Source organism: Rhinolophus hipposideros (genome assembly GCF_964194185.1).
Source record: "Rhinolophus hipposideros genome assembly, chromosome: 2".
NCBI classification, from domain to species: Eukaryota; Metazoa; Chordata; class Mammalia; order Chiroptera; family Rhinolophidae; genus Rhinolophus; species Rhinolophus hipposideros.
Genome location: NC_138048.1, coordinates 8,773,174 through 8,799,651, shown reverse-complemented (window position 1 = coordinate 8,799,651; position 26,478 = coordinate 8,773,174). Strand labels below are relative to the sequence as shown.

The window sequence follows — 26,478 nt, the reverse complement described above, 5'->3', positions numbered from 1 at the left end:
GTTAATTTCCGTTTTTGTCTATTAATTTCTTCCTTCTTTTTAATTTTATTTTTCTAAAATATTTAGATATTTACAACATTTATTTTTATTTAGTTTTGCTTAAAATAAAAAGAATTTCAGACTCAGTTTATATGTTTAGTTATGGTACATGCAGGACACATAGTGTCTTCATGGACATTATTTACCAAATACTTAGTAAACCATCTTTGTTTTCTCTTCGTTCTAAAAGTTATTTGGATTAAATACGATCTTTTCAGTTTTTAACTTTTGTGCTTTTATTATTAATTTTTAGTTTTGTTGATCAGAAAATGTCACATGTTAACTTTTCACCAAAGTTGTCTCTGTTGATTAGTATATAAGCGATTGTAGCTGTCTCCTGTTGGAATCCTTACACATCTGAGAATATCTTTTTGTTTTTCTCTCTCTGTAGTACAAAAATCTTACCAGAACATTTTTAGGTATAGGTCTCCTACTAATTTTGCTTTGTTTTCAGTGAAACTTTTAAATCTGAATACTCTAGTCTTTTTCAGTTCTAGTGGTGAACAGTTACACTGTTATCTATTATTCTTATGTCTCCCCCTTTTATAACTCCTCTCTGCTATGTGTATATTTTTTTATCTTTGAATCTTCTCTTGATTTATGGGAGCTTTCTTAAGATCATCACCATTATTGATTCAGTTTTTTGCAGAATCTAACCTTCAGGTCTCTGCTTTAATTTGATTTTTATAATTTGATAATCATGCTTTTGATCTGAAAAAATAACCTAACAAAGAAGACGTGCAATAATCTGTAAAATTTTATCTTCTCTGAGAGAGTAACTTGTTCTCAGAGGCTCATATGCTTTGATTGCTTAGACTGTAGGTCTTCTGAACTACTGAATCATTTCATAGACCAGAAAGCATTGTTACTTCCTTATTTTTCACCAGAGATGGGGAAGGGGAGCTAGAATGTTTGTGGGAATGGCTGGAGGCTGTTTCACTTCCTGTTTCAATTCACTTGGCAGGCTATTTCTTTTCTTCAGGTGATTCCTCGCTCTGTTTCCATCTCCTCTGCTTTATAGAAATTCCATGTTTTCACAAGTGTGAATGGCACTTGCCCTGATTTCTAGCACAGGTGTATACTCCCCCTATTTTAACAATTGTTTTTGGTGTGTTCAATTAATATTGGCAGAGCTAGCAGGAAGGTATGGAGAGGAGAGTCAGAACTTTTAGGTACAGTGAGAGGCTTAGATTATCATGTTGAACCAAAAACCCACTACACGGATATCATGAAAAATATGGTGGTCAGCTGGAGTATTCTGTGAGCCCCAGTTTAAGAAGAGACATGGAAACTTCTGTTTTATCTTTCCTTTAGTGTGTTTGTGCACAAATAGTATTGTGTCAAGGAAGTCTTTCCGCTTTACTTCTCCTGTTTCACCTCGTTGTTCTTGTTTTGATTTGCAGAAAGACGTAGACAAAGAGTTCTATTTGTTCCCCACAGTGTTTGATGAGAATGAGAGTTTACTCCTGGATGATAATATTAGAATGTTTACAACTGCACCTGACCGGGTAGATAAGGAAGATGAAGACTTTCAGGAATCTAATAAGATGCACTGTGAGTACTGCATCATCTGCCACTTTACCAAGTTAGTTCAGCAGTGCACGTGGAATGCTTGAATCATTGCAAAATTCCAATAGCTGTGCCCATTGATCAAGTATTAATAAATGGTTAAATACAATAGTGCTTTGAGGGTAGTATCACCGATCATTTCAGGTTATCGGCCAATGACTCCTCATTTCACTTAATCCAGGGTGTGGGGACGAAGTCCCAGAGAGCAGTTTCCAGGCTCTCGGCCTCACATGGAAAGTTGCTGGCTCGGGTAGTAGATGGCCGTCAGCTGTGATCAGATGGCCAGCAGCTGTAACCAGTTAGCCATTAGCCACTAATATAACTGCCATGGCTGGGCTAGGGGGTTGGTTGGTTGGCAGAGAAGCGGTTGGAGGATTGTGGCTAGCAAGTGGGGTTGGCAAGCGGATTGTGGATTGTGAATTGTGTTGATCCTGCTTCCTGTGTCTTTCCTCGGCCGCTAGCAAGACGGGGGTGCAGGAAGACCCCTTGTTGGGGTACCAGATGTTTGCTTTTGTGTTTTGACCAGCTGCCATTGAGAATATAGTGGTATGAACCCCCTATCCATGGCTCCGTGGGTGTTCCTTTTTGGCCTCACCATATCCTGCATTCTTGTGTGGGGAGCGGGAGCTGAGTTCCTGCGTGACACAGGGTGAAACATACAAAACATGTCAATTAGATGCATAGTCCTTAAAATGTGGTCCCTGGACCAGCAGCCTCAGCATCACCTCGGGCTTATTAGAAATGCAAATTCTGGGGCCCCAGCCCTGACCTCTTGAATCAGAAACTTTGGGTGTGGGGCCAGCAGTCTATGCTTAACAAACCCTCCAGGTGATTCTGATATAAGCTCTAGTTTGAGAACTGCTGGATTAGATACTTTTTTCATCTGTGGTTTAATAATGACAGGCTCATTTTGTTATTTGATCTGAAGAAAGATGTGGTCTCTGATCTCAGTGAACTTCAGATTTTCACCCTTGACTACACAGCAGACTCACCTGGGAGCTTTTAAAAACTATTAAAACTATTTTTTAAATGCCCAGGACAATCTCCAGAGATTTTTATTTAATTGAAACCTAGCCTCAGATTTATTTTTAGCTCCCAGTGTAATTCTAAAGTACAGTTAGGGTTCAGAGACAGTGAGTAATTGTTCAAAACAGCCAGAGCACTAACAGACCTCATGTGATAATCACTGTAGCAAGAACAAAAACTGCACTTGTGTTACAGACCTTTTTTTCGTTTTTAAGTTGGATCAATACTAGTCACATTACCCACAATCTTTAAAATATTCCTTTTTATTTCGCACATTAAAAATTTTGGAGGAGTCAAAGATATATTACCTATTGGAAATAAGAAAACTTACTGCAAAGACTCTGCCTTGTTATTCATGATGAATCAGAGAATTTTCCATTTGGAACCACAAATCCATTCCCAGTCTATGGTGCCCAGGAAAAGCTGTTATTACTCACACACATTTGGGTATTCACAAACATGACCTGTGAGAGAACTGAGAAGTGGTAGCTGGGAAGGACAGGGATATTCCCCTGGGCACAGAACTTCCAGAACCCTGCCTCAGCTCTGTTGGTTTTGGCTCTGGAAGGGCTGGGGACAGCAATGAGTTGCAGAGCCAGTCATGACACATAAAGGGGTAGACAGGCCTGGATGGGTCTTTTAAAATTAAATAAACAAAGTTGGCTCCGGAGAGTGTGGGAGGTTGTCAGGTAGTGGGGATAAGGTAAACCACTTTCAAAATGTTATTTCCCACCTTTTTACAGCCATGAATGGATTTATGTACGGGAATCAGCCTGGTCTCAACATGTGCCAAGGAGATTTGGTCGTGTGGTACTTATTCAGTGTCGGAAATGAGGCCGATGTACACGGGATTTATTTTTCAGGAAATACATATATGTCAAGAGGAGAAAGGAGAGACACAGCAAACCTCTTTCCTCAAACAAGTCTTACACTCTCCATGCAGCCCGATACTGAAGGTATATTTCTTTAAAGTCAAGAAAAGTCTCTATTCGGTCAAATCCTGAGGTTTTGGTTTAAAATCTTGTGTTGGATGATAAGCTCATTCTTCCCCAAGCCTCTCAAGTACCCTTCTTTCCCTTGGGAGAGCAAGTCAGGGCCACTACATGCCAGATAGGTCATTTTCTGTTAGTTGGTAGGAGGGAAGAGAGTGACAAAAGAGTGGACTGATTCCTTTCATTTCCACAAAGCAGAATCCTCAAGACAGTCTCCTTTTATAGAGCAGGCAAACTAGACTAGAAAGGGGATGGCTCCCACAAAGGCTCTCCATCTAAACTTCTCATCACATCTCTGTAGCCTGGGTGTAGTTAGTGTTAGCTGGTCAGGTATGTACACTCAATGTCCTAGCCGAGAACTAGAGCCATGCAAATTCAGAGGAACCTACAGGCCTGGCTCTGAAAGACAAACTAAAACAAAAAAAGAAAGAATTTTAACCAAAATGTGAAGATATGCTGACTTACTTCAGGCTTTATTTGGTTCATTATGTGCCACTAAAACGTAAGACAGTTCCAGTGTCACCTATTCCTTCATTCATTAGACAACTGTAAATACAACAGGAAACAAAAGAGTAATAAAGTGTCTGCTCTCATGGAGATGAAATTCTAATGCAGGAGGACAGACCAGCAAGTATCAAATGATTGTAAGTACTACGAAGAAAAATTGGGCAGAAGAGAGGGCTGACGAAGAAAAATTGGGCAGAAGAGAGGGCTGGTGACTTATGGGGGGAGTTGAGGAAAGGTTCTCTAAGGAGGTGACAATTAAGGAGAGGCTGAATGAATGCAAGAGCCATATGGATATTTTGGACAGAATGTTCCAAGCAGAGGAAACAGCACATGTATGCAAAGGCCCTGAGGCAGACACACCCTTGACCTGTCCTAAGAATAGCAAAGAGGCCTATGTGGCTCGAGCAGAGCAAATGCTAGGCAGAAAAAGCCCGATCGTCTAACCCAGGAAACACAAGGACTTTGGTTGATTCTGAGTAAGGTGAGGAGCCACAGCAGGCCGTGAGCAAAGGAGTGACATGCTTTCTTCTTTACCTTTCCAGGGACTTTTGATGTTGAGTGCCTTACAACTGATCACTACACCGGAGGCATGAAGCAAAAATATACTGTGAACAAATGCAGGCAGCTGCCCGAGAATCCAACCTTATACCTGGGAGAGAGGACCTACTACATCGCAGCAGTGGAGGTGGAATGGGATTATTCCCCAAGTAGGAAGTGGGAAAAGGAGCTGCATCATTTACAAGAGCTTAAGTAATTCTCTAGACTCTGATTTCCCTCTTTTTTTTTTTTTTTTTAGTTTCTCTTTCAGAGAAGTAAGATGTATGCTAATTGTAGTAAAACAAACAGTTGCATTAAACAATAACCACAAAACACTACCTAGAAATCCTTCCTCCTTAATTTCTGCTTCTCTCAATTTTCTCACAGGAAAATTTCCATTTGTCTCATTTGATTCTTTGTAATACTCATCTTACTCTCACTTCTATTGGACTGTCTTCTCACATTCATGTGCTCTTACTTTGTCACTGATTTTCAAACTTAAATCAAAATTAATGCCTAAATTTAGAGCTAAAATATTATTTTCCTTGCCAACTACAGAGGGTGCCAAAAAATGTATACACATTTTAAGGAAGGAAAAAACTGTATTCAAATTGTAATGCAATGAATGACGCTAGAATTTGTTTGATTAATGCCAGCTTTTGAGCGAATGTCATACTACACATTGGTACTGTAATTCAATTCAACTTCGAAAAGTAATACATAGATAACATCTCTTAAAATGTGTACAGTTTTTTGGCACCCCCGTATGTGCTGTTTATCTAATCTTTCCTCCAAATATTTAATTATTAGTCTAGTAATCAGTTATTTCACATTCTTAAAACTATTATGTATGGGAAGAATATATTAAATTCTTAAGGGCAGTATAGCAGATATGGTCTCTGCCTTCAAAACTACCAATAACAAGTGCATTAAGAAAATGTAAAAAGAAGTTCAGTTATGAATAAATGTAAGTTAAGGATAGTGATTGGAGCTTCACCCTTTTGTACTTTTCCAAGCACTTTCCCTCACATGTCATCTCACACGTCTTGCACTAACCTTCTGAGGATGTGATTAGAGAGACTGGGGTGGACATGTCTTTCAATCTGGGGTGCACAACATGACTGGCAACTTGTAGCTAAGCAATGGTTAGCTGGCTAGTTTGACTGTGATGGTGAGTATGATTTGTGGTGTAAAGGAGTAAGAGGTTATTTCAGTGGTTGGGGTAAAATAGTTAAAAGATTCCAGCAGCGTTAGGAGTCAATACAAACTCTAGGTAAAGGGAACATTTAGAAAAACATGGCCATTTTAGTTCCTATAGATCAGAAACATTGCAGTAACCAAAGAACACTTTATTGGTGAAATCTGGACCCACAAAATTTTAGTGCTATACAAAAAACCTTAGCGATAGTCTCATAGAATACCTTATTTTAGGGGTGAAGAAACAGAGGCTCCAACAGGCAATGACTGTTGGAGGGTCATTTTAGCTGGTGGCAGAGTCAGGGCCAGGAGTCAGATGGCTCCACGTCCAGCTAGGTACACTTTCTAGCACACTGGTCTATTTTCAAAGTCATTCTTTCTTGCTGGCGAGAGTAATATTAAAAACTAGCATAATGACTTAAATAAAAATTGTATGCTTGCTTAATATTTAAAATTTAAAACTCACCTTCCACTTTCATTAAGACAAATACTAACCTTAGTTGTGTGTATTTTTTTTAAGTGTTTCCAATGCATTTTTAGATAAGGAAGAATTTTACATAGGCTCAAAGTACAAGAAAGCTGTGTATCGGCAATATACTGATAACACGTTCCGAGTTCCAGTGGAGAGAAAAGCCGAAGAGAAACATCTGGGTGTTCTAGGTACTCTAACAGCTCCAGTTCGTATGATGTGGGTCAGGGACGTGCTTCCATGTGCAGTGATGGGCTTAATTTTCTTGGTTCATATATCAAAGATATTCCAATAAAAATAGGTTCTAGTTGCCAGATGGGATGCTGCTTGGTTCATGAATCATTTAATAAAGCACATTAGATCTTCAAAAAATAAAAATAACAATTATTCAATAAAATGAGAAGTCTATAGTTACTAAAGAATATAGCATAATAAAATATTACTTATTTCTGTCAAAAATACTCATAAAATTATATATATTTGGTATTTGTCAAACTGATGCCTTTAGTTTTGGTGAAATTCTAGAAAGTACTTGCTAAAGAAATTCTTAACCAAATTCTTCCCATTATCCCACCCCTCCAAATAAAAAATAGCACAGCTATTTACTTTTTAAATTAAGATGTAAATGATTAACTCCAAGAAGAAATGTACATATAGACAAGGAAATAAGAAAAGATAAAAGTGTCACCTTGCACAAGGCAGGGGAAAAGTTGTCTTCAGTTTTTCAGTAATCATTTGTAGACAGAACGTCTAAGATCTTGAACAACACTGGTCTTGAGAATTTTCTTAAAAATCATCCAGTGCAGGGGACGCTCCCAGCCCCACTGTGTTCCCACACTGACAAGGTCCCCGGAGGCTTGGTAATCCTCAGCCCAAGGAGGGACGTACCCAAGGCAGAGGCATCTTGCAGGGTCGCAATAATTCTCCTAGATGAGAGACAGAAGATTGGTTGGAGGGGAACAATGGAAGGGCTAGCCCCACCCACCCTGTCCAATGCAGGACTGCCAGCAATTCAAGCTGGGGGTGGGGAGCGGAAGTCCAAATGCTGAGAAATGAGAGCAGGTGCTTCCTCAGGACTCCTGCCCAGGAATGGGTCACAGCTGACTTGCCAGGATTGGGCCATTACACTGCAGGGGACTTTCATAGCACTCTAGATAAGAGATGCACTACCATCTGTAGAGAGAGCCATGACTCATGTTTTTACCCTGAATTCTCTGGAAACAGGTCTAAATCCAAGAGTACTATAGCATGAAGCCATGGGGTGGGGAGGACACCTCAGACTCTCGGCTGTAAGGCTGAGTTACTTCGCTCTGAGTACTGAGTTAGAACTTCCAATCTGACAGGTGCATCAGCCACTCTTGCTTTTTACTATTGCCAGGTCCACAACTTCATGCAGATGTTGGAGACAAAGTTAATATTGTCTTTAAAAACATGGCCACAAGGCCCTACTCAATACATGCCCATGGGGTGAAAACAGAGAGTTCTACCGTTACTCCAACTTTACCAGGTACTGGGGGGGGGGAAGACTGGGAGGTGTCGGGGGTGGGACAGGGGCCTGCAATAGGCGTTACTCCTTTTCCACAAACAACTGTTGTCTGAGAGGTATTCCTTCGAAACGAGTGTGTCCTGAGGAAGTGAAGAAGGAGCTGGTTAGGAGGGGACGCAGGGAGGTGTGTCTGCATGAGTGTATGACTACAGCACATAGCTAAAATTCCACAGGAGGACTGTAAGGAAAACCCCCGATGGTGCTGCACATCTACAAATACTCAGGTTTGTCAGCAGGGATGCTGTCTCCCCAGATAGCATTTACTGCGCAGCATGTGGCCCCATGTTTCCATGCCGGTCTCCAAAGACAGGACCCCAAGAGTGGAGGCTGCCCCTTAACATTTTAAATCCCCAGTATCTAGTCCAATACCTGGAATGTACTGGGAACTCAATATTTAACACAGAGTAAAAGCTGAAATAGATTAAATACAAGGTTGTACTTTCTTTAATAAAAATTGTATTTTTCATCTATTAGTTGTAAAGTTGGCTTCTAGGAAAGGAGCATTTCTCAGAAATTTAGTAGTTCCCAAATATATCAAGTGAGAAAAAAGAAGTTACTCTTTAAAATAGCTCTTGTCAATTTAGGGGAATAGAAATGAAAAGCCCTGCCTTTAGGACCCGCATATTCTCCAAAATGAGACACATATATATGGTCTTCTTATAACTTAAATATGTAAGTTATAACATATGTGTTATAAAAAGTGCTATAACACTGAAGGTAGATGAGAGACAATAGGTAACAATGGTGCTATTTTAGGTAGGGTGGTCAGGAGGGCTTCTTTGAGATGTCACCTGTGAAGACACCTAAATGATGAGAATGAGCCACCAGACATTGTGGAGGAAGAACATTCTAGGTGTGAGATTTGAGTGGACTTGATGTGTGTGTTTGAGAAACAGCAAGGTGGCCAAAGGCCACAGCAGAGCAACGAGGAGAAAGAATGTGAAGAGAGAGAGGCAGGGAGGGCAGGGGGCCGGTGCCATAGGAGGGACGGGGCCTCAGAGGCCATGGTTAGGACCTTAGATTTTATTCTAAACTCCCTATGAGGGTCGCAGCTGGAGAGTGATACTCCAATGAATCTTTTTAAAGGACTGTGGTGGCTGGTGTGTGGATAAGTGCCTGTGGGCACGAGGGAACAGACAAGGCTCGCTTAGGGGATTACTGCAACAACCTGGGTAAAATAATAGTGAGACTGGGACCGGGGTAGAAGCAGCTGAAGTAATGAGTTGTCACATTCTGGGTCTATTTTAAAGGCGGTGCTAAAAGGACCTGCAGAAAGATTTGTCATCGGGGAATTAGGGAAGGAGGAGGGGTCAAGACCGGGCCAAGGTTTGGGGTCTTGAGCCCTGTAGTGACAGAGCAGGTTGGCGTGGGGAATGGAGGACAGAAGGAAATGTCATTTTTCAGCTTATGAAAATAGGAGTATAGATGAGGAGACAATATGTTCAGTTGGTAAATCTGTGCATAATTCTCAGTAAAGTTCTGCTTAGAAAAGGGTGAATACATACGAGTGGGTGAGATGGAATCTTGAGGGAAAAGAAAAGTCCACCACATTCCTTGAGACTCTGTCCTGCCTGATACCCCAATAAAGGTCTGTCAGACTCAGCTAATGAAAGTCTGACAGCATGGATATGTAATGGTGAGATCTACCTAAATGGAGTGGGCAGCAAGTGGCCATGGCTGACAGACAAGCCCTGAGGTGACTGGAAGCAGAGATCAGGCTGGGGAAGAACCTAGGCAAATGGCAGAGAGTAAAGGCCTTTGCCAGACAAGAGGGTGGAACAACTAGCCATCTTCAAAGTGTCAAGGTCAGGGTGTGGGCCGGTATGTGACAGAGTTGTGGTGACAGAAGGAAACAGCCTGGAGAGGGGGTTATTGTGACAGGTCAGGGACCCAGGAGATTGAGGTCTAATGGCTCTCTGCCAGGAATCATGAAATCACTGAGGACAGTGGTGAAAAAGGAGAATTAGAAGGCCACAGTGAAGCTGAGAGAATTACACATAGTGCAGATACACAGACACAGGGAAGGCACTAGCACTGGGAGTAAATCACTTGACAGTTGAAAAGAAAAAAAGTATATTAGAGTAATATACTTCAAGCTAAGAAAAGATCTGTTGCAAAGTTTCTTTAAATTGTGATGTTGGAATTACCGCCTCCTGGCTTTTGTGGTATTACATCTGTCGTGGCTAGTTAATTCATAACTGATAAAGAAGATATAAAAGTGTCTTACCATTTGTCTTAAAACAAAATTCCTGAAAACAGATTTGAGTACCACTGCTTTGTAAAACTAATTACTGTGACATTTCCAGTTTCTGGGTCATTGGTTATCAAGAGTGTGTGTGTGTGTGTGTGTGTGTGTGTGTGTGTGTGTGTGTGCGCGCGCGTGTGTGTGTGTATGTGTGTATTAAATATATACCAACTATAATCAGACACATCAACACTTGATTAATTTAGGTGAAACTCGCACTTACAAATGGAAAATTCCAGACAGATCTGGAGGTGGAACAGAGGATTCTGCTTGTATTCCATGGGCTTACTATTCAACTGTGGATCGAGTTAAGGTAAATTTTAAATCATTTGTGTTTTGTAAAAATTCCCAAAATGGACACACAATTGAAGGAAGATGAGGTTATAGTTTTCCTGTGGTCCAGTTCTATAGTCAAATCCCAGGAAAGAAGGCTGCTCTGCAATACCCTTTGGTTTCATTTTTTAAGGGGTGGGTTGTTTGTTTCTAAGGATACAATTATAACTGTATTAACTCTATGACTGCTGATTATGGATAGCACAGAATTAAACATTAATCAATGCAGTATTTTATTTCCCTTTTGATCTGAAAAGACATTAAACTCAAAGAACTGAGGAACATGATTTTAGAGCTCTATTATTACATAATGAAAATGCTGACCTTACCCATCAACCACAGCACAACTGACATTGGTGTTTGATTAAATATTTCAAAGCCAACAAAACACTCAACTACAAATCACAACATGTACAATTCTTTTTATATTTATTTATTTGTTTATTTAAGTAGAGTTGGTATACAATATTATATTAGTTATATTCGTTTCAGGTGTATAATATAGTGATTTGACATTTTTATACCTTATGTCCCAAAATTCTTTTGTAGAATTAAATCTCTGGTCCAAATCTCAGTCCTGAGTTCCAGACTTGTCTGTACACTTGCCAACTGAACATCTCCATCAGCCGTGTTCCACAGGCACTAGCAATTCTGCAACTCTAAAATGGAAGTTGAGCTCTTCCTCCACTTCCTCCTGTATTTCCTGTTGCGATAAATAGCACCACAAGCACAAATCTACTCAGTTGTTCAAGCTCTAACCCTGGATATGAAGTATCTAATGCTTCCCCCTAGCTCACCCGGGCAATTCACCCACCTGCATAGAGCTCCGTCCGTTCCTCTTCTCCATCTCCATAGATCAGGTCCTTATAATTTGCCTCAACTACCTCAATGGCCTCCCAGTCTCCAGATGCTTCCCCTTCCAAGCCTTCTTTCCCTTCGCCAGCAGGATGATTGGTCTAAAATGCAAATATGCTGTTTTTCCTTGTTCAATTTCTCAATGGCTACCCATGACCCACAAGACAAAGCCTAAAATTCCTGAACATGATACAACTCAAAGGCCCTCAAGAACTAATGTGCCACTACTCAGCCAAATCAAACTTCCTGTAGATGTTAGTCAATGCGGTCTTCTTCCTCTGTGTTCATTAGCCCTGTGTGTACCTCCACCGCATCAAGTGGTTCATTTCTTCTGTTCCTCTATTTCCCCCACTAGACTGAGTTCCTGGAGGGCAGAGGCTTTGTCTGATGAATCTCTGGATTTTTAGTGACTGGCATGTGCTTGGTTTATGCGATAGGCAAACCAGCACTGTTCGTTTGGGGTTCTTTTACATTGCTGCTCATTAGTTGCACTGGTATTTGGTCTTTGCACACATTTGTTACTTCAGTATCGTCCATAAAACCTACCTGCAACTCACCACTGCTCCCATTTAACGACTTCAAGTGGCAAGTCACGGACTTGACAGCACTACATTGGGCAAAGTCTGCTACCTATATCAGTCCTGCTCCAGTTCCTGAGGTCGTGGGCAATACGATCCCAGCTCTCCGAAATCCTGACCTGTATCACAAGGATGACTGAAGTTTTTGCTTTTTTTCAGGATCTCTACAGTGGATTAATTGGCCCACTGATTGTTTGTCGGAGACATTACCTGAAAGTAGTGAATCCCATAAAGAAACTGGAATTTTTCCTTCTGTTTTTTGTTTTTGATGAGAATGAATCTTGGTACTTAGATGACAACATCAAAACATACTCCGAGCACCCTGAGAAAGTAAAGAAAGACAATGATGAGTTTATAGAAAGCAATAAAATGCACGGTACGATACATTATTCTAAAACCTGTTTTTTCCCTTTTCTTGTTTCAAATAAAATTACTTTGAAGACTATTCACTTGTTTCATTTTACAATAAACCGCTTCTGCCTCACTTTGTACATGAGGTAGAATTCTGTTCCAAGCAAAAAGGGGACTACATTCAAAATCGTCCACTAACTTCTCTCCCAATTCCAAAATCTCATTTCCTTTTAAATAAACTCAAAATTAGGAGTAAGGCTTTTGGTGCTAAGTGACTACAACAGCTGTGGGACATGTGACCTTAAAGTATCCATTTCATTAATCTAATAATCATATTTTATGTGAAATAGCTCTGTGTAAAATATCCTGAAAGGTAATATGAAAATCCTATGCTTTCCCCAGCTATTAACGGAAGGATGTTTGGGAACCTACAAGGCCTCACAATGCATGTGGGAGATGAAGTCAACTGGTATCTGATGGGAATGGGCAATGAAATAGACTTGCACTCGGTCCACTTCCATGGACACAGCTTCCGATACAAGGTAAGAGTCGTCCACGGTCATTGTCCTTGCTCTCTTTGAAAATGTCTTGATACAGATGAAAATATTTCCTCAGAGAGACTTATAAAAAGTTCAAAGTTTCAAGAGACAACTAAATTCTTTTCTAAAAATGTGGCACATAGCAATTTCAATTGCCATTACCAACCTTTGTTAAATCTGGGTCTTTTCCCGGGCTTTGCAGTTGTATTGGATTTTCATGGAGTTCTGCTCACATGTTCTTGGACAAGGCATTTGAACGGAATTGTTAGCAGAGATGAAGGATGCTCACATGATAGGTCAGAGTAGACAAAGCTTTATTATATCCTTTGTCCTAAGCTCCAGATCTTAAATGACCTGAAATGAACAAGATCCTGTTTCTTGCCATGTGACTCGTCGGTCCCTAGATCTCAATCCTACTTCTACTTCTCACCCAGTACTTGTTTCAGCAGGATTCAACAGCCCTTTTGGAAATGCTTTTTTCTTACCTTTGAGTCAATGTGGAAAATTCAGAAGCCACCAAAAAGCACACTGCAGAAAGGCTATTTTATTATCTGTATTTTGATTTATATAGATGTTCTATTGTTACTGGCCTTTTAATTCTCTCCCTACGGAAATACACACCAAGGACTTTGTGTCTAGTGCCACCTGAACTACCTCTAGTTTTGGCTTTTCCATTGGTGTCCTTTTCTGCTCCCCTCCTTACCCTATCTGCCCCAGACAAGTTAATCTAGGATAGGCTGAGCAACAGTGAGATTAGGGGAAATGGGGCCCTAGCTCAGTTCCCTTGTCTAACACAAATGCTCTGATAAAGAGGCAAACCAGAGTTGAAGTGTCAGAGGTAACAGGCAGTCCTGATTGATGGGTTCAATGTCATCCCATCTTCACTTCACACTCACCTGATGGCCCACAGTGCTGAGGGGTTAGCAGGAATACAAGGACCACATATCTCACTGTTTATATTAAACGTAGACGTATGCAGGGTCTCATTTTTCAAACAGATCTATCCATGTTTCTAATATCCCTGAGCTGGCCAATGAAAGATTATTTGAATGAATTCTCACATATAATAAACATTACACAATATTTGTCATTTTTCTAATTAAGCACAGGGGCGTTTATAGTTCTGATGTCTTTGACATTTTCCCTGGGACATACCAAACCCTAGAAATGTTTCCAAGGACACCTGGGATCTGGTTACTCCACTGCCACGTGACAGACCACATTCATGCTGGAATGGAAACCACTTACACCGTTCTGCCAAATGAAGGTGAGTATCATGTTAGTGACTCCAGAAGTCATGTATCATGAAGATAATTAAGATGTACTGCTTTGCCGAAGTCCTTTCCCCAATGTGAAGCATTTGTGAATTTGCTACCCTTTCTTCCTTCTCTACCTCTGAACAGGAATTTTTTCTTTCCTGCTAAATGGTGTGGGATGCTGATTTTTCCAACAGTTGGTTCTGAAAACAGCACCAATACTCTCAAACCTAGCACAAATTGACATCAATTTGATGTGGTGTAATTATACTTAGAACTGATGTAGAAGAGCAGTTGTATTATTTAAGGAACTAACCATGTCTTACAGAAACATTTAGAATTTAATATCTTTTTTAAAACATTTTTTTGGTAGTACCTGGTACACAAATCCCCTCCCCCCACGACCAGACCAAAAAGCCCCCAAATAATAAATATAATTTCAAATATGCAATTAGGCAGAACAGTCTTTCTTGCTTCTGGGGGGAGAGGGGCATTCTTGATTACTGTTTGTGAAAGATTGTCTTAGTCTATTTGGCTGCTATAACAAAATACCAGACTGGGTAGCTTATAAAGAACAAAAAAATATTTTCACAGTTCTGGAGGCTATTAGTCTGGAATCAGGGTGCCAGCATGCTCGGGTGAGTGCTCTTTTTCGGGTTCCAGACTCATTGTATCCTCACATGGCAGAATGGTCAAGCTAGCTCCCTGGCGCCTCTTTTATGAGGGTACTAATCCCTTTCATGAGGGTTCCACCCTCATGACATGATCACCTTCCAAGGGGCCACCTCCTAACACCATCATCTTGGACATTAGGTTTTCAATATATGAATTTGGGGATGAGGGGGACACATTCAGACCATAGGAAAGATCCAGGAACAAAATAGAATATAAATTCCCTGTTCCCCTGACCCCAGCAGCAACACTTCCTCCTATGTAGGCACACATAAACACGCACATGCACGAGCGTGCGCGCGCGCGCACGCGCGCGCGCGCGCACACACACACACACACACACACACTCACACACACCACACCACACACACAAAACCACAGGAAAAAACAACCCTTTTGTGAATAAACACTAATGCAATATGTTGTATGACGAATGAAATTCTTGCTTTGTGGTTGCAGGCCTTGGTCTTTCCTGGATCTTCTGAGTTCAGAATTGTTGGAATTGGCAATGGCAATTCCAACAGGGGGAAATTATGTAGAAAAAAAGCAAACAAACTTGTTTTTCCTCCTAAAAATAGGCATAAAAGGAAATATATAAATGGAAGAAAATATAGAAGTAGATATATTTCAAAAATTAAAAATCACTGTAAGATCAACTATTAGTGCAAATGTAAAGTTTTAATTTCTCCTGGTAAACACCTTGTACCATGGAAAACTACTTCTGTTAAAATCCATTATTACAGAGGTACTGAGAGCACCAGAACACCAAAGACTCCAACGGGCAAATAAGCCACTGGGTTTAATGCCAGTAAATGGTCAAGGCGAAGAGTCAAAAATGAGCAAGAAAACTTTAGTTTTTAAAGAACATTAGCACACGTTTACCACACAGAAGGATGGTCCTGCTCAGAAAAATAACCAAGAGCAAGGAAACAGTGAGAGGAATTTCCTGTGCACAAATGGCTGACATGTAATGGACCTGTTACAGTCTAACCCTACACAGACAGGCTAACCTTCCTGCATAACAAGCCTAGAAGGACAAGAGTGAGGCGATTGCTTGCTTGGATGTAGTTGTGTTGACCATTGTCACCCCAATACATTTCAATTAAAAAAAAAATAAAAAGGGGGCACTGTTTTTTATAAAAAAAAAAAAAAAACATCGAGAGACTGTAGAACAAATAGCAGATGTGAAGGGAAAATACACGTTGGAAAAAAGATTAAAGAGAAATTTGGCATTTACAAAGAGAAAAGGCATTGCGTAGGACTGAAAGAAGCAGTAATGGATAGAAAAGATAGTTTAAACTATATACAGAAAAATGGGGAGTCATATTTATCAGTCTGAAATATCTTTAAATAAAAGTTTGATAAAGCTCTGGGCAAGTCTATATTAATTCTGAATCTTAGACAAATTTCTTCCTACCATGACACAGACAAGAAGAGCACATGAGGTTAAAGTGAAATCTTTCAATATTATACCAGGAGACAGACAATTTCCTCTACCACCGCCCCCAAAAAAAATCAGTACAAAAAAATTGTGGATATCCTGTCATACTTAAATGTAATGCTTCATTTCCCCTACCAGAGGAAGCATAATGAAGACCTCCTGTGACAAATATAAAAGGTACTTTTTTTTAGACTGACATTTTTACGAGTCAGATAATCTTTTTGGAGCAGTCTGTAGAAATAAAGCTTGCTGTATATTCTATATTTCTAGTAAGTAACCAAATCCAATACAATAGTCTGCTTGATAAATACCTAGCTACATATTAATTAAATGAAAATAAAATTTTAAAACTTTTTTGGACATAATGTCAGACATAGAAAAATTGCAAGAGCAATTTAAAAATACCTTTCACCCAGACCCCCCAAATGTGAACATATTGCAGTCACATTTGCTTTATCCTTTTCTCTGTCTCCCTCTCTCCACACACATACTCATACACACAAACACACACACAAACACACACACACAATATATTGTAAATATACATACTCATATTTCCTAAAAACAAGGATATTCTCATACATAAACACAACACACCTATCAAAACCAGGAAATCAAGAATGATTCAATACTTCAGACCCTTTTTAAATGTCACCAATGATTCTAATCATGTTCTTCATAGAGAAAAGAAAATCCCGCCTATGCATTGTATCGATTAGCATGTCTACTTAGTCACCCTGGGTCTGGAATAGTTCCTCTGTCTTTTTTTTGGCTTTCACAATTTTGACATTAAAAATATATATATATATATATAGGGCGGTCACTTTGTAGAATGTCCTTCAGTTTGGGTTTGTCTAATGTTTCCTCTTGATTAGATTCGGAATATGCATTTTTTTGGCAAGAGTCTCACAGAAATGGTATTGTTTTTCTCAGTACATAGGTCAAGGGGCAAAAAAGGCTGATTTGTTCCCTTGATGGTTATGTTAATTTGAGCATTTGATTAAGGAGGTGTCTGCCAGGTTTCTCCATGTAAAGTTACTATTTTTGCCTTATAATTCATAAGGATATAATGGGGAGGGAAGTAATTTTTCTTTAAATAAAGCAGTCCTAGAACAAGAGAGATGTTTTTAAACATACCAAAGGGAAAAAATATAAATGAATCAACACTAATCAACAAAATAACTACATTTTAAAAAATTAGAATACATTTAAAGCATCATGTACTTATTTTTTAATCATATGATATATATACTATTTTTAATAATGGTCTTAATATTTCTTTTTCTATAGAGACCAAGTCTGGCTGAAAGAAATATATTGGTGATAAGTGAAAAAAAAAACACACAAAAAACTAATGATTCATAACAATGTATGTGAAGGTGCTGAATAGAATATTTACTTTGGAAAGGCTGTAAGAATCACTGAAATGTTTCCAACCATTGGCTTCCCCATCAATCCCTGTAACAGGCTGCTGCCATCATTCCTAACGAACCAGTGGGCATAGCGGCACAGGTGTACAGGAAGTAAAATTAAAAAACAAAATATGATAAAATAAAATAAAGTAATAAATTAAATAAAAATTAAATAGAAATAAATATTAAAAATAAAATAAAAAGATTCCGAGTTTTGTGAATCCTTGAAGAAATGGTCAAATGGATGTGAATCTGGAACTGGAGAAAGGCAGATATGAGAAACAATTCTATAGATTAAATCCTGATAAAGATAAACATTGCCATCAGAAGGAAAGTTTTAACAAATAGTTGTGGCAGATGCCGGATGAGGAGCATTTTTACCCAACGTTAAATAAAGACAAGCACACTATCAACGAACTGAACTTGGACTCAAAATTGTTTAGTAAGAGGTTCAAAAAGAACACACAGTTGTGAATACAATGATATATTCCTTTATTCTCACATACACTCTAGCTAAAAGAGCAAGAGTACATGTCAACAAAAAATCGAAATAAGACTTTGGCTGAAAAACATGCATTTGCCATATCACGTTAATAGCCAGACAGGAAGAAAGTTAGCTTTGTAAACTTCTACTTCATTTGATTCAGACAGAAACACAGCATGAGTTTTAACTGTAACAAGAAAATAGTTTGAAATCTTTTATTGTGGGAAACATTAACATCTTTCTCAAAGAAAACTTTTAAAAAGTGACCCAATAGAAAAATCTGGAAAAATCAAAAAAATTAAATTCTGGACCACTTGGAGTAACATTCTTTCAAGCATACTTGCAAAATGTTTCTTTGTGTTCCTGGGATGAAAAAGATTGTCATGTCTCCAACAACAGTAAAATGGATGTTCCTTGGAATATTCTACTCTACCTTTAAAAATATATGCCTTCTTTGAGGAAATTCTTATGCCTAATAGTTTTGTACATTCTGGAAAATTAAATTGATTCAGGTCATAAATTATGAAATACAATGACATGGTAAGGTAAGCAGCCTAAAAGCATCTGTAATATATGTACATGTTCAATATGAAAATCCTTTATTTACATTTTACCTGGCATTCAATTTGCAAAAATTCAGTCTCATATGCCATTGTGGTGTTTTTCAAATGATACCTTCAAGTCAATGATTTCTTTCGACTGCAGTAAAGAAGATATGGCAAGAAAAATGCTGCAGTTCCATCTTCTGGAAGTACATTCAAGAAATCCCTTAGTTCTAGTTCCACAGCAACAACTGACAGTGTTTCTGTTTGCAGGAAAGAATATCTGAGTTAGACCTATAAGTGAAAGTCTGTCTTTCATCCAATTCTCTTATCACTCAACCAAGTAGAAGCTAGTGCAGGTAACAAAATGTTATAACCATAAAAGAAAAAAAAAGTCTCTTAAATCCACAGAATGCTTTATGGTTTTACAACTTCTTATTTATTCTTTCTAAAATCCATTGAAGTTTATTTCATATTAGCACCAGGCGATTTGGATTTACTATTTCATTGTTGGATTATTACATTATTTTTCAATTTCTATTATCCTCTAAAGAAAAATACAATCGCTTGAGTATTATTTTTCATGTTAGAACTATACTGCAGCTAATTTATAAAGATTGTCTGCTAGGATAGGAAATATTATGAATTGTTGGATGACATTTTCCTAAATCATTTCCTCTCTATTATGAGATTTTCGTGTTATCAATAAGCACAAATCTGTTTTCATGACCATTTACCATTTTTCCCCAAGCTGCAACACAATGTGCTCTAGTGAACGTTTTAAATGTAAAGGAATTTAGTAAACATTTTTGTGAAGATAACTATAACCGTGCAATTTTAGGATTCTATTGCTTCTTGATATATACACACTGCCCTCTGCTGGGAAGAGAAGGTGGTGTTATGTAAGAACAATGTTCCCAAGAAACATAGAGTGCCAAAAAAATGTACACACATTTTAATAACAAGGGAAAAAGCTATTTGTAATACTCAATATATACTAATTACTAAAGATGAATACAAGTCACGTTTCACTTCTGCAATTACAACAGGTGCTCAAAGTGGTTCCCATCAGCGTCCAGACACTTCTGATTATGGCAAACCTACTGCTTGAGCAACACTGACCAAAGTGTCCACTGGGAAATATTTTTTTGGCACCCCCAGTACTTCAGTGCCACTCCTGGTGTGATCGTTACATGCCCACCACTTACTCAACTCGCCAAGTGACTGAAATATAAAATCTCCTGCTCAGGTGTGTGTGTATCCATCCAAAGGCACCATCCAAAATTCAGCAACCTAAGTCACCCTTTCTTTACACAAAGGAATGACACACCCTGTTGCTATTAATAAAAAATTAATGAATGGAGCAGTAGTGGCGTATGGGAAAGATTGCTAGCTCCGGAATCAGACAGACTTGGGCAGGGATCAGGTTTTCCCACCCACTAACGGGTGAGTTGAAGGCAGTCACATGGCCTCCTGAGCCCTAGGTTCCTCACCAGTAAAGCAGCAGTAACCATCTGCTAGATTCCAGTCTTTTGAGAATTAAAATACAATGATGCACAGTTGACATATAACAGAACCTTAGTAATAACTACTAACTAGTTTCAAAACCCATGTGAAAAGCATGAATTACCAGTGCTTTCTGACCTAACCAGTTTATTTAGCCTAAATGTGGAGCCTATAAGTCGTATCCTAGATACAAAAACACTGAGCTGGGGGGCCAGTGCAGAGTAGTCACAGTGCCAACGAAAATCTTGCCACTATCCAATTCTCCTCTCCTGCCAGCCAGTAAGGGGCTAATATAGATTATAATTCCAAGAAGAAGGTCAATTTCTTAAATCCTTAAAGCACTTTCAATCCTCCAGCATGCCTAGAAAATATTCATCAAATTTTGAAAATTGTTATTTCTGGCTTGTGAGATTTTAAATGACTTTTTAAACTTTATTTTTGTAATTTACTACAACATGAGAATTTTTAATAATAAACACAACTGATTATCACAAAAACAATAACAAATAAATATTTCCTTGAAACAAACAAGCCAACTACTAACCCAGTTTCAATGGCTCTGCATTAGTACAATGGTTCTCAGCCAGTGTGATTTTGATTTTGCCCCTTAGGAGACATCTGGTGATGACTGGAGACTTTTTTTTTGGTATAACTGGAACAGTGCCACAGGTATTTAGGGGGCAGAGGCCAGGGAGGCTGCTTAACATCCCCAAATGTACAGGAGATACCTGCACACACACATTATTTGGTCCAAAATGTCAAAAGTGTCAGACGTCCCAGTTGCCTAATGGATAAGGCATTGGCCTCCCAAAATGTCAAGTGTCAGGATGAGAAACACTGCATTAGAGATAAGAAATCCAAGCTTCCTAAGCATATCGCATACGTCCCTGGTCTCCATCTTCAATCCTACCACCTTACAAGTTTGACTAAGATTTTACTCTAGTCAACCCTGAACTTATTAGTCCCAAGATATTAAAACATTGACTTGCTTCAGGTCACTCAGTAAGTGCAGACCTGGACGCAGTTCCAGTTCTCCAGACTCCAATCCTGGCTCTTCCTGGTGTACTATACTTACCGACAGAAAGAGCTCCCCTGAAAATAGACCTCAAGGTATTCAGATTCTCCCCTTTGAAATCAATAGCTAAGGAATGCTTTCTAAGGAGAGGCATGCTGCCTGTAAGGTGGGTGCGACATGAAAAACAACTAAAACACTATACAGCTCTTGAGGTACCACAGTCTAACAAAGGTAACTCACACACAGCACTTAGTCCCACGAGCCACACACACACGTGTGTGCACACACAAACACTTTAAAGATATAGGAAAATGGAACGTTTGTAGGAATGATTATGGGTAAATTAGGAACAGAGAGTTTGTGGACGTGGATCAGAAAAGGATGAAGAAAGAGTCTTAAGGTAACGGTGTTGCTGAGGTGTGACGATGTAAGACGTCTGCATTGGAAAGTGACCCACCAACACAAACGATCAGTTCAAAGTTATGTGATAAACTCGATCCACGTGGGGCCGGGCAATCAAACACCTGACACTTCCCCTTCTGAAAACCAAAAAATCACTCAGGAAGATGGGCAGGACAAAAAGTTACTATAAAGTCACCTCCTCCCAATCTTAAATGTCTAACTTTACTTAAATGGGGATCTTCAGTAAAATACCCTTAATGGCCACTGGCTCTGCCTAACACTTTAAAAAGCAACTGTCTCAGCTGGAAAATGCAATTCCAACACTATCAATTTCTTCTATTCTATGAATATTGAAATCAATATAACCACACCTTTTGTCATTAGGCCAACAATTAACAAGAGTAGAGAACTTAATAACTATATACTCTCTCAAGATTTACAAATGATTATGAATTATGAAAATTCAAATAACTACCTATGCTGCAAAATACTGCTCAGTTTAGAGACACTCACCTTTTAAATCCTTGAGAACCTTGTCCTTCCTCAATACTTGCTTACCATTTGATTAATACTGGTAATCATCTTAATTTCCTATACGAAGTACATTAAGTACTGAGATCACTAATAAAAATGTAATCATTTTAATAGGTATTCAAAATTTTAAAATACTGAGGTTATGAGTTTCTATGACTGTGATAACTTGGAAAGCGTTTGAAAAGATTAACTTAAAAGCATCAACTCTGTAGCTAGAAGAGATGAATATCATCTATGACAGGATGGAGTGTATATATGCTGAAAATAAGCTCTCCCGGTAGTTCTGTGAAGACCTTCTTCACCTCACTTAATAGTAATATGAAAAAATTAGAGAAAGCAAGCCTTCAGCAAATTATGGAAACTAAATCGAAGACACAATTAAATTTATAATCAAGCAAAAATGATCACTTACCTTTTAACGATGACAGGTAAAGTTGATATTTCTCTCCACCACATTTTATTCTCTGACAAAGTTCAGGCAGCAGTTTTTTCCACCACAAGGTCTATCTTAGGAAAAAATGAATAAATTTTAAGTTTGATGCATTTTATTCAGATTTCCAACAAGCATAAGAAGATTGTGCAGGAAAGTGCAGGGCAAAAATACATCATTTTGGTTAAGGCAGCAAACTTTGTGATAACAGAAGATATTATCAGCAGCCAGTCTTCTGCTTAAACTATAATATAAAAGTCAGATTTATAACTTGAAAAATCTAATAATATGTATATTGTACATAAATACATGGCTATTTTCAAGAAGACATATAGACATGTCCTGTATCATCTCTTAGGTGGCAAGAAGAAAGGAAAGAAGGAAGGAAAAAGAAAGTACTAAAGTCTGAAACTCTAATTTCTAAAATAAAAATGCCCAGAAAATATTTTCCCACCATACATTATGTTTCCCGGATTTTCAGGTAATAAATAGCCTACTTCATCTTCAAACGAGATTTTTAATGACGAGAACCTACTATCACCATACACTTTAATGGCCTCGAACAATACGCAAAACACATAACAGATTAAACATACATGCTCATTTGACCCGCACAGCCCCGTGAGGTTGGACTGGCATAATTTGTCCCCATTTTGCAGATAAGGCAACAAAGATTATCAAATCGGATTATCACTGATCAAGCCTAAAAAAAACATAATCTGAAAAGCGTACCCGATTTTCTTCTTTCAGTTCATGATTAGCATATGGAATGATGGCCTCCGGACACCTCTCTAGCAGTATGTCTATACACTGCTCATACTCTTTCAAACGCGTCTGACACAGAATCTGGACACTGAGGCCAGCAACAGTGTCTTCTGAGAGTGGCTCCAAGAACGGAACAATGGAAGCTATGTCAAATGAAGGACCACATATAAGAGACTATGAACAGAAAAGTAAAATGTTATGGAATGAGGCACCCAAAAAACTAAAGCACAGCATACAGAATACCATTTTTTAAAAAGACTAAACTTCACTTGCAAAAAAAAGAGAAAGAAAAGAATGAAATTTTAGAGCACATGCATGATATTTATTTAGTATGTCTAAGTGGACTGAAGTATTAAACAATAGTTAAACCAACTCTAGTTAAAGAATAACAATCTGTTTAATAGAAACCAATCATTTGTAAAATAACGTGATTTTATTTGCTTTGGATAGACTGCAAATTAAAACTAATGGGAATGCTTTAGGACTCTATCCTAAGGAAATAATCAACATTGGGGTCAAAGACTTATGTCCAATGGTGTTCACCATAAGAGTACTCAATATTGAAAAACTAGAAGCAACCTAAATGTTAAACAAAAAGGGATGAGTAAATAAATTATGGTACATTCATATGATGGAATATTATATAACGATTAAAACTTTTCAAAGGCTACTTAATGACCTAACGCTCATGATAAAATAATGAGTAAAAACATCTCAATACAAAATTATATTCAGAGCGTGATCAGTTTTGTAAGAACTACATAGGTACATACACATATAGAAATGCCTTTGGAAGAACATAGAATTTGAAACAGAGATCAGCTCAATAAATGGGAGGACAAAACCCACGTTTTGTTTTCTTTTTCATACTTCCCTGTATTTTCCAAAGTTTGTATAATAAGCATGAACTACATATATAACCAAAAAATAAAACTGAACATTTAAGGAAACTAAAACAATTGCTAAAAACCTAATAATCTGTACCAATACCATTTGCCACAAGCTGAATAAAAGGTACTATTTCACTATTCAGAACTGTAACCAATTATTTTACTTTTAAGCATTTAAACCAGGGGTGTCCAAACTTTTTCCAACGTTTTTCACCAACGGCCATATGTGGTAAAATACACAAAGAACTGGGCCACTCACTCCAGGTGAAGTACGTATTGCCTCACCTGGTTTATTTAAGTAAACTAAATATATTTTTGGAATTTGCTGCGGGCCAATAAAAAATGGATTGCGGGCCGCAGTTGGCCCGGGGCCGCAGTTTGGACACCCTTGATTTAAACTGTAAATACAGTTGACCCTTAGCAATGCGGACTTGAACTGCACGGGTCTACTTATACACGGATTTTTTTCAGTTACCTGCGTAGTTCAAACACGAGTTGCTCAACAGGCAATTGGGAATCCACATATGCTGAGAGCTGACTTAATTTTTATGTGGATTTTCCACTGCCAGGGCAGTTGATGCCCCTAACTCCCGCATCATTCAAGGTTCAACTGTACTACTACCAAAATAATCTCTGCTTTTCCTCTCTTCTGGATAAAGATGAGAAGATCATACACTAATTTTCTTCCTCCTGTATCCTTTTTTGCTACAGCTTCTCAAGCTCACAGGCAGATATGGAATGGGAACTATCTGTTTGCAGTCAGCGTGATTATTCTATTCCAAATGTCTACCAAGGAACAGCTAGGAAAATGAGGTTGGTCCTTTTCATTCCTGCAAGTTTAATAATCACCTTAATCTGAATAATTTCCTTACAACAAGATAGCAAACATGAAATAAGGTGATAATCTGCCACTCACAGGATCTCCCAACATGAAAAAAACACACAGATTATTTCTACATTCTTGATTAATCAGAACAATGGGCTGGGCAGGAAGGAGCAAGACATGGGTAACCCGAACCAGGGTTAAAATGAAACTAGTCAAAGCTTGGTGCAAATGGGTTAGCCATGAACTTTTACTTTGTTTTAGCCATATCATCAAGAAGTTTAAAAATAAGAAACACCAGGCAACATGGACATTACTGAATAAAAAAATGGTCCAAAGGTTACTGCTATTCTTTACAATACTCTTAATATTGCCTGCTTCTTAGCAGAGTGCTCCTTTTTTTCTTCTTCAGGATGGAAATGGATTTATCTCCACCTCCAGTACGCGCACTCTTTACTCTCTTCCCTGATGTAGATCTCTCATCCTCAGCCGCCTCTGCAGGGCTGGGATCCAGACTTCTCTGTCCTCTGCACCCACAAAGCCACAGCTGCAGCTCCAAGGCCAGGTGGCTGCAAGGAGGTGGGGACTGGGGGGGACCATGACGATTTGGGCAAGGGCAGGACGCTTGCCAGTTACTGTGTCATTTCAAATGCAGGTTTTTGACATGTGAATGATTTATAGATTGTTTTAATTTTTGCACAAATACACCATTACAGTGTCTGAGGACAAGAGACGGAGACTGACATCAAATCTGCATGGTGTGGGGTGGAGATTTGGCAGAGGGGAGGCGAATAATTTTGAAAAACTCTCCAGGTGATTCTGAACTTCCCTATTCCTCTAGGGGAGAACCAAATGAGATCCTTTTGTTTCTTGAGGGTTAATTTTTCTTAATGACTAAGACTAATCGACCCACAGATAATGTAGAAAGAACTGTATTTAGGAAAATGATTTAGAAAAGTTTAGGCCAACCACATTTCTATTCTTTAACAGCAAAGATTCCCAGAAAGAACCTACCCTGTTAAAAATTTTAAAACAAATTTTGAAAAGATCACTAAGTTATACTTTTTCAAGCAGTGATTACAAATACGCTTTGACGTTTATCAGATGATTTAACAGCACTTATTACAATTATGACTTGAAATACACTATTAGTACGTATAAGGTGTGACAATTAAGTTCGCGAACGTGTTGCAACGATATTACTAATCTTTTTTTGGTATCAGAGGGATTATTCATTATGAATTTGTACCAACTGGACAAACAGTTAACCAAGTTTACTATTTGGAAGTGCTGAAAAGGCTGCATGAAAAAATTAGACGACCTGAACTTTTCGCCAACAATTCATGGCTCTTCCATCACGACAATGCACCAGCTCACATGGCATTGTCTGTGAGGGAGTTTTCAGCCAGTAAGCAAATAACTGTATTGGAACACCCTCCCCACTCACCTGATCTGGCCCCCAATGACTCCTTTCTTTACCCAAAGATAAAGGAAACATTGAAAGGAAGACATTTTGATGACAT

At 38.6% G+C, this 26,478-nt stretch overlaps 2 protein-coding genes across 17 annotated transcripts in view; one reads left to right on the top strand and one right to left on the bottom strand.

Annotated features, from left to right (window-relative positions):
- CP (ceruloplasmin) overlaps nucleotides 1–26,478 on the top strand; it is a 60,632-nt gene that overhangs the window by 31,171 nt on the left and 2,983 nt on the right. The window contains exons 10-20 of one of the 3 annotated variants that reach the window (XM_081063854.1): nucleotides 1,443–1,593; nucleotides 3,378–3,590; nucleotides 4,676–4,883; nucleotides 6,388–6,527; nucleotides 7,715–7,843; nucleotides 10,334–10,440; nucleotides 12,053–12,269; nucleotides 12,647–12,786; nucleotides 13,888–14,050; nucleotides 16,291–16,329; nucleotides 17,443–17,677. In XM_081063854.1, coding sequence (XP_080919980.1) covers nucleotides 1,443–1,593; nucleotides 3,378–3,590; nucleotides 4,676–4,883; nucleotides 6,388–6,527; nucleotides 7,715–7,843; nucleotides 10,334–10,440; nucleotides 12,053–12,269; nucleotides 12,647–12,786; nucleotides 13,888–14,050; nucleotides 16,291–16,301 — 1,479 coding nt within the window. In that variant the 3' untranslated portion in view covers nucleotides 16,302–16,329; nucleotides 17,443–17,677. Of the gene's footprint in view, nucleotides 1–1,442; nucleotides 1,594–3,377; nucleotides 3,591–4,675; nucleotides 4,884–6,387; nucleotides 6,528–7,714; nucleotides 7,844–10,333; nucleotides 10,441–12,052; nucleotides 12,270–12,646; nucleotides 12,787–13,887; nucleotides 14,051–16,290; nucleotides 16,330–17,442; nucleotides 17,678–24,843; nucleotides 24,946–26,478 lie in introns of those variants that run through there. The other 2 variants (XM_081063852.1, XM_081063853.1) reach the window with 2 other exon arrangements.
- Nucleotides 17,982–26,478, bottom strand: part of HPS3 (HPS3 biogenesis of lysosomal organelles complex 2 subunit 1) — a 36,934-nt gene continuing 28,437 nt past the window's right edge. For 4 of the 14 annotated variants that reach the window (XM_081063973.1, XM_081063976.1, XM_081063971.1 and 1 more), the window contains 3 exons: nucleotides 23,210–23,416; nucleotides 22,460–22,550; nucleotides 17,982–18,853 (listed from right to left, as the gene is read on the bottom strand). In XM_081063973.1, coding sequence (XP_080920099.1) covers nucleotides 18,726–18,853; nucleotides 22,460–22,550; nucleotides 23,210–23,416 — 426 coding nt within the window. In that variant the 3' untranslated portion in view covers nucleotides 17,982–18,725. Of the gene's footprint in view, nucleotides 18,885–22,459; nucleotides 22,555–23,209; nucleotides 23,417–26,478 lie in introns of all 14 variants that reach the window. The other 10 variants (XR_013994279.1, XR_013994281.1, XR_013994282.1 and 7 more) reach the window with 6 other exon arrangements.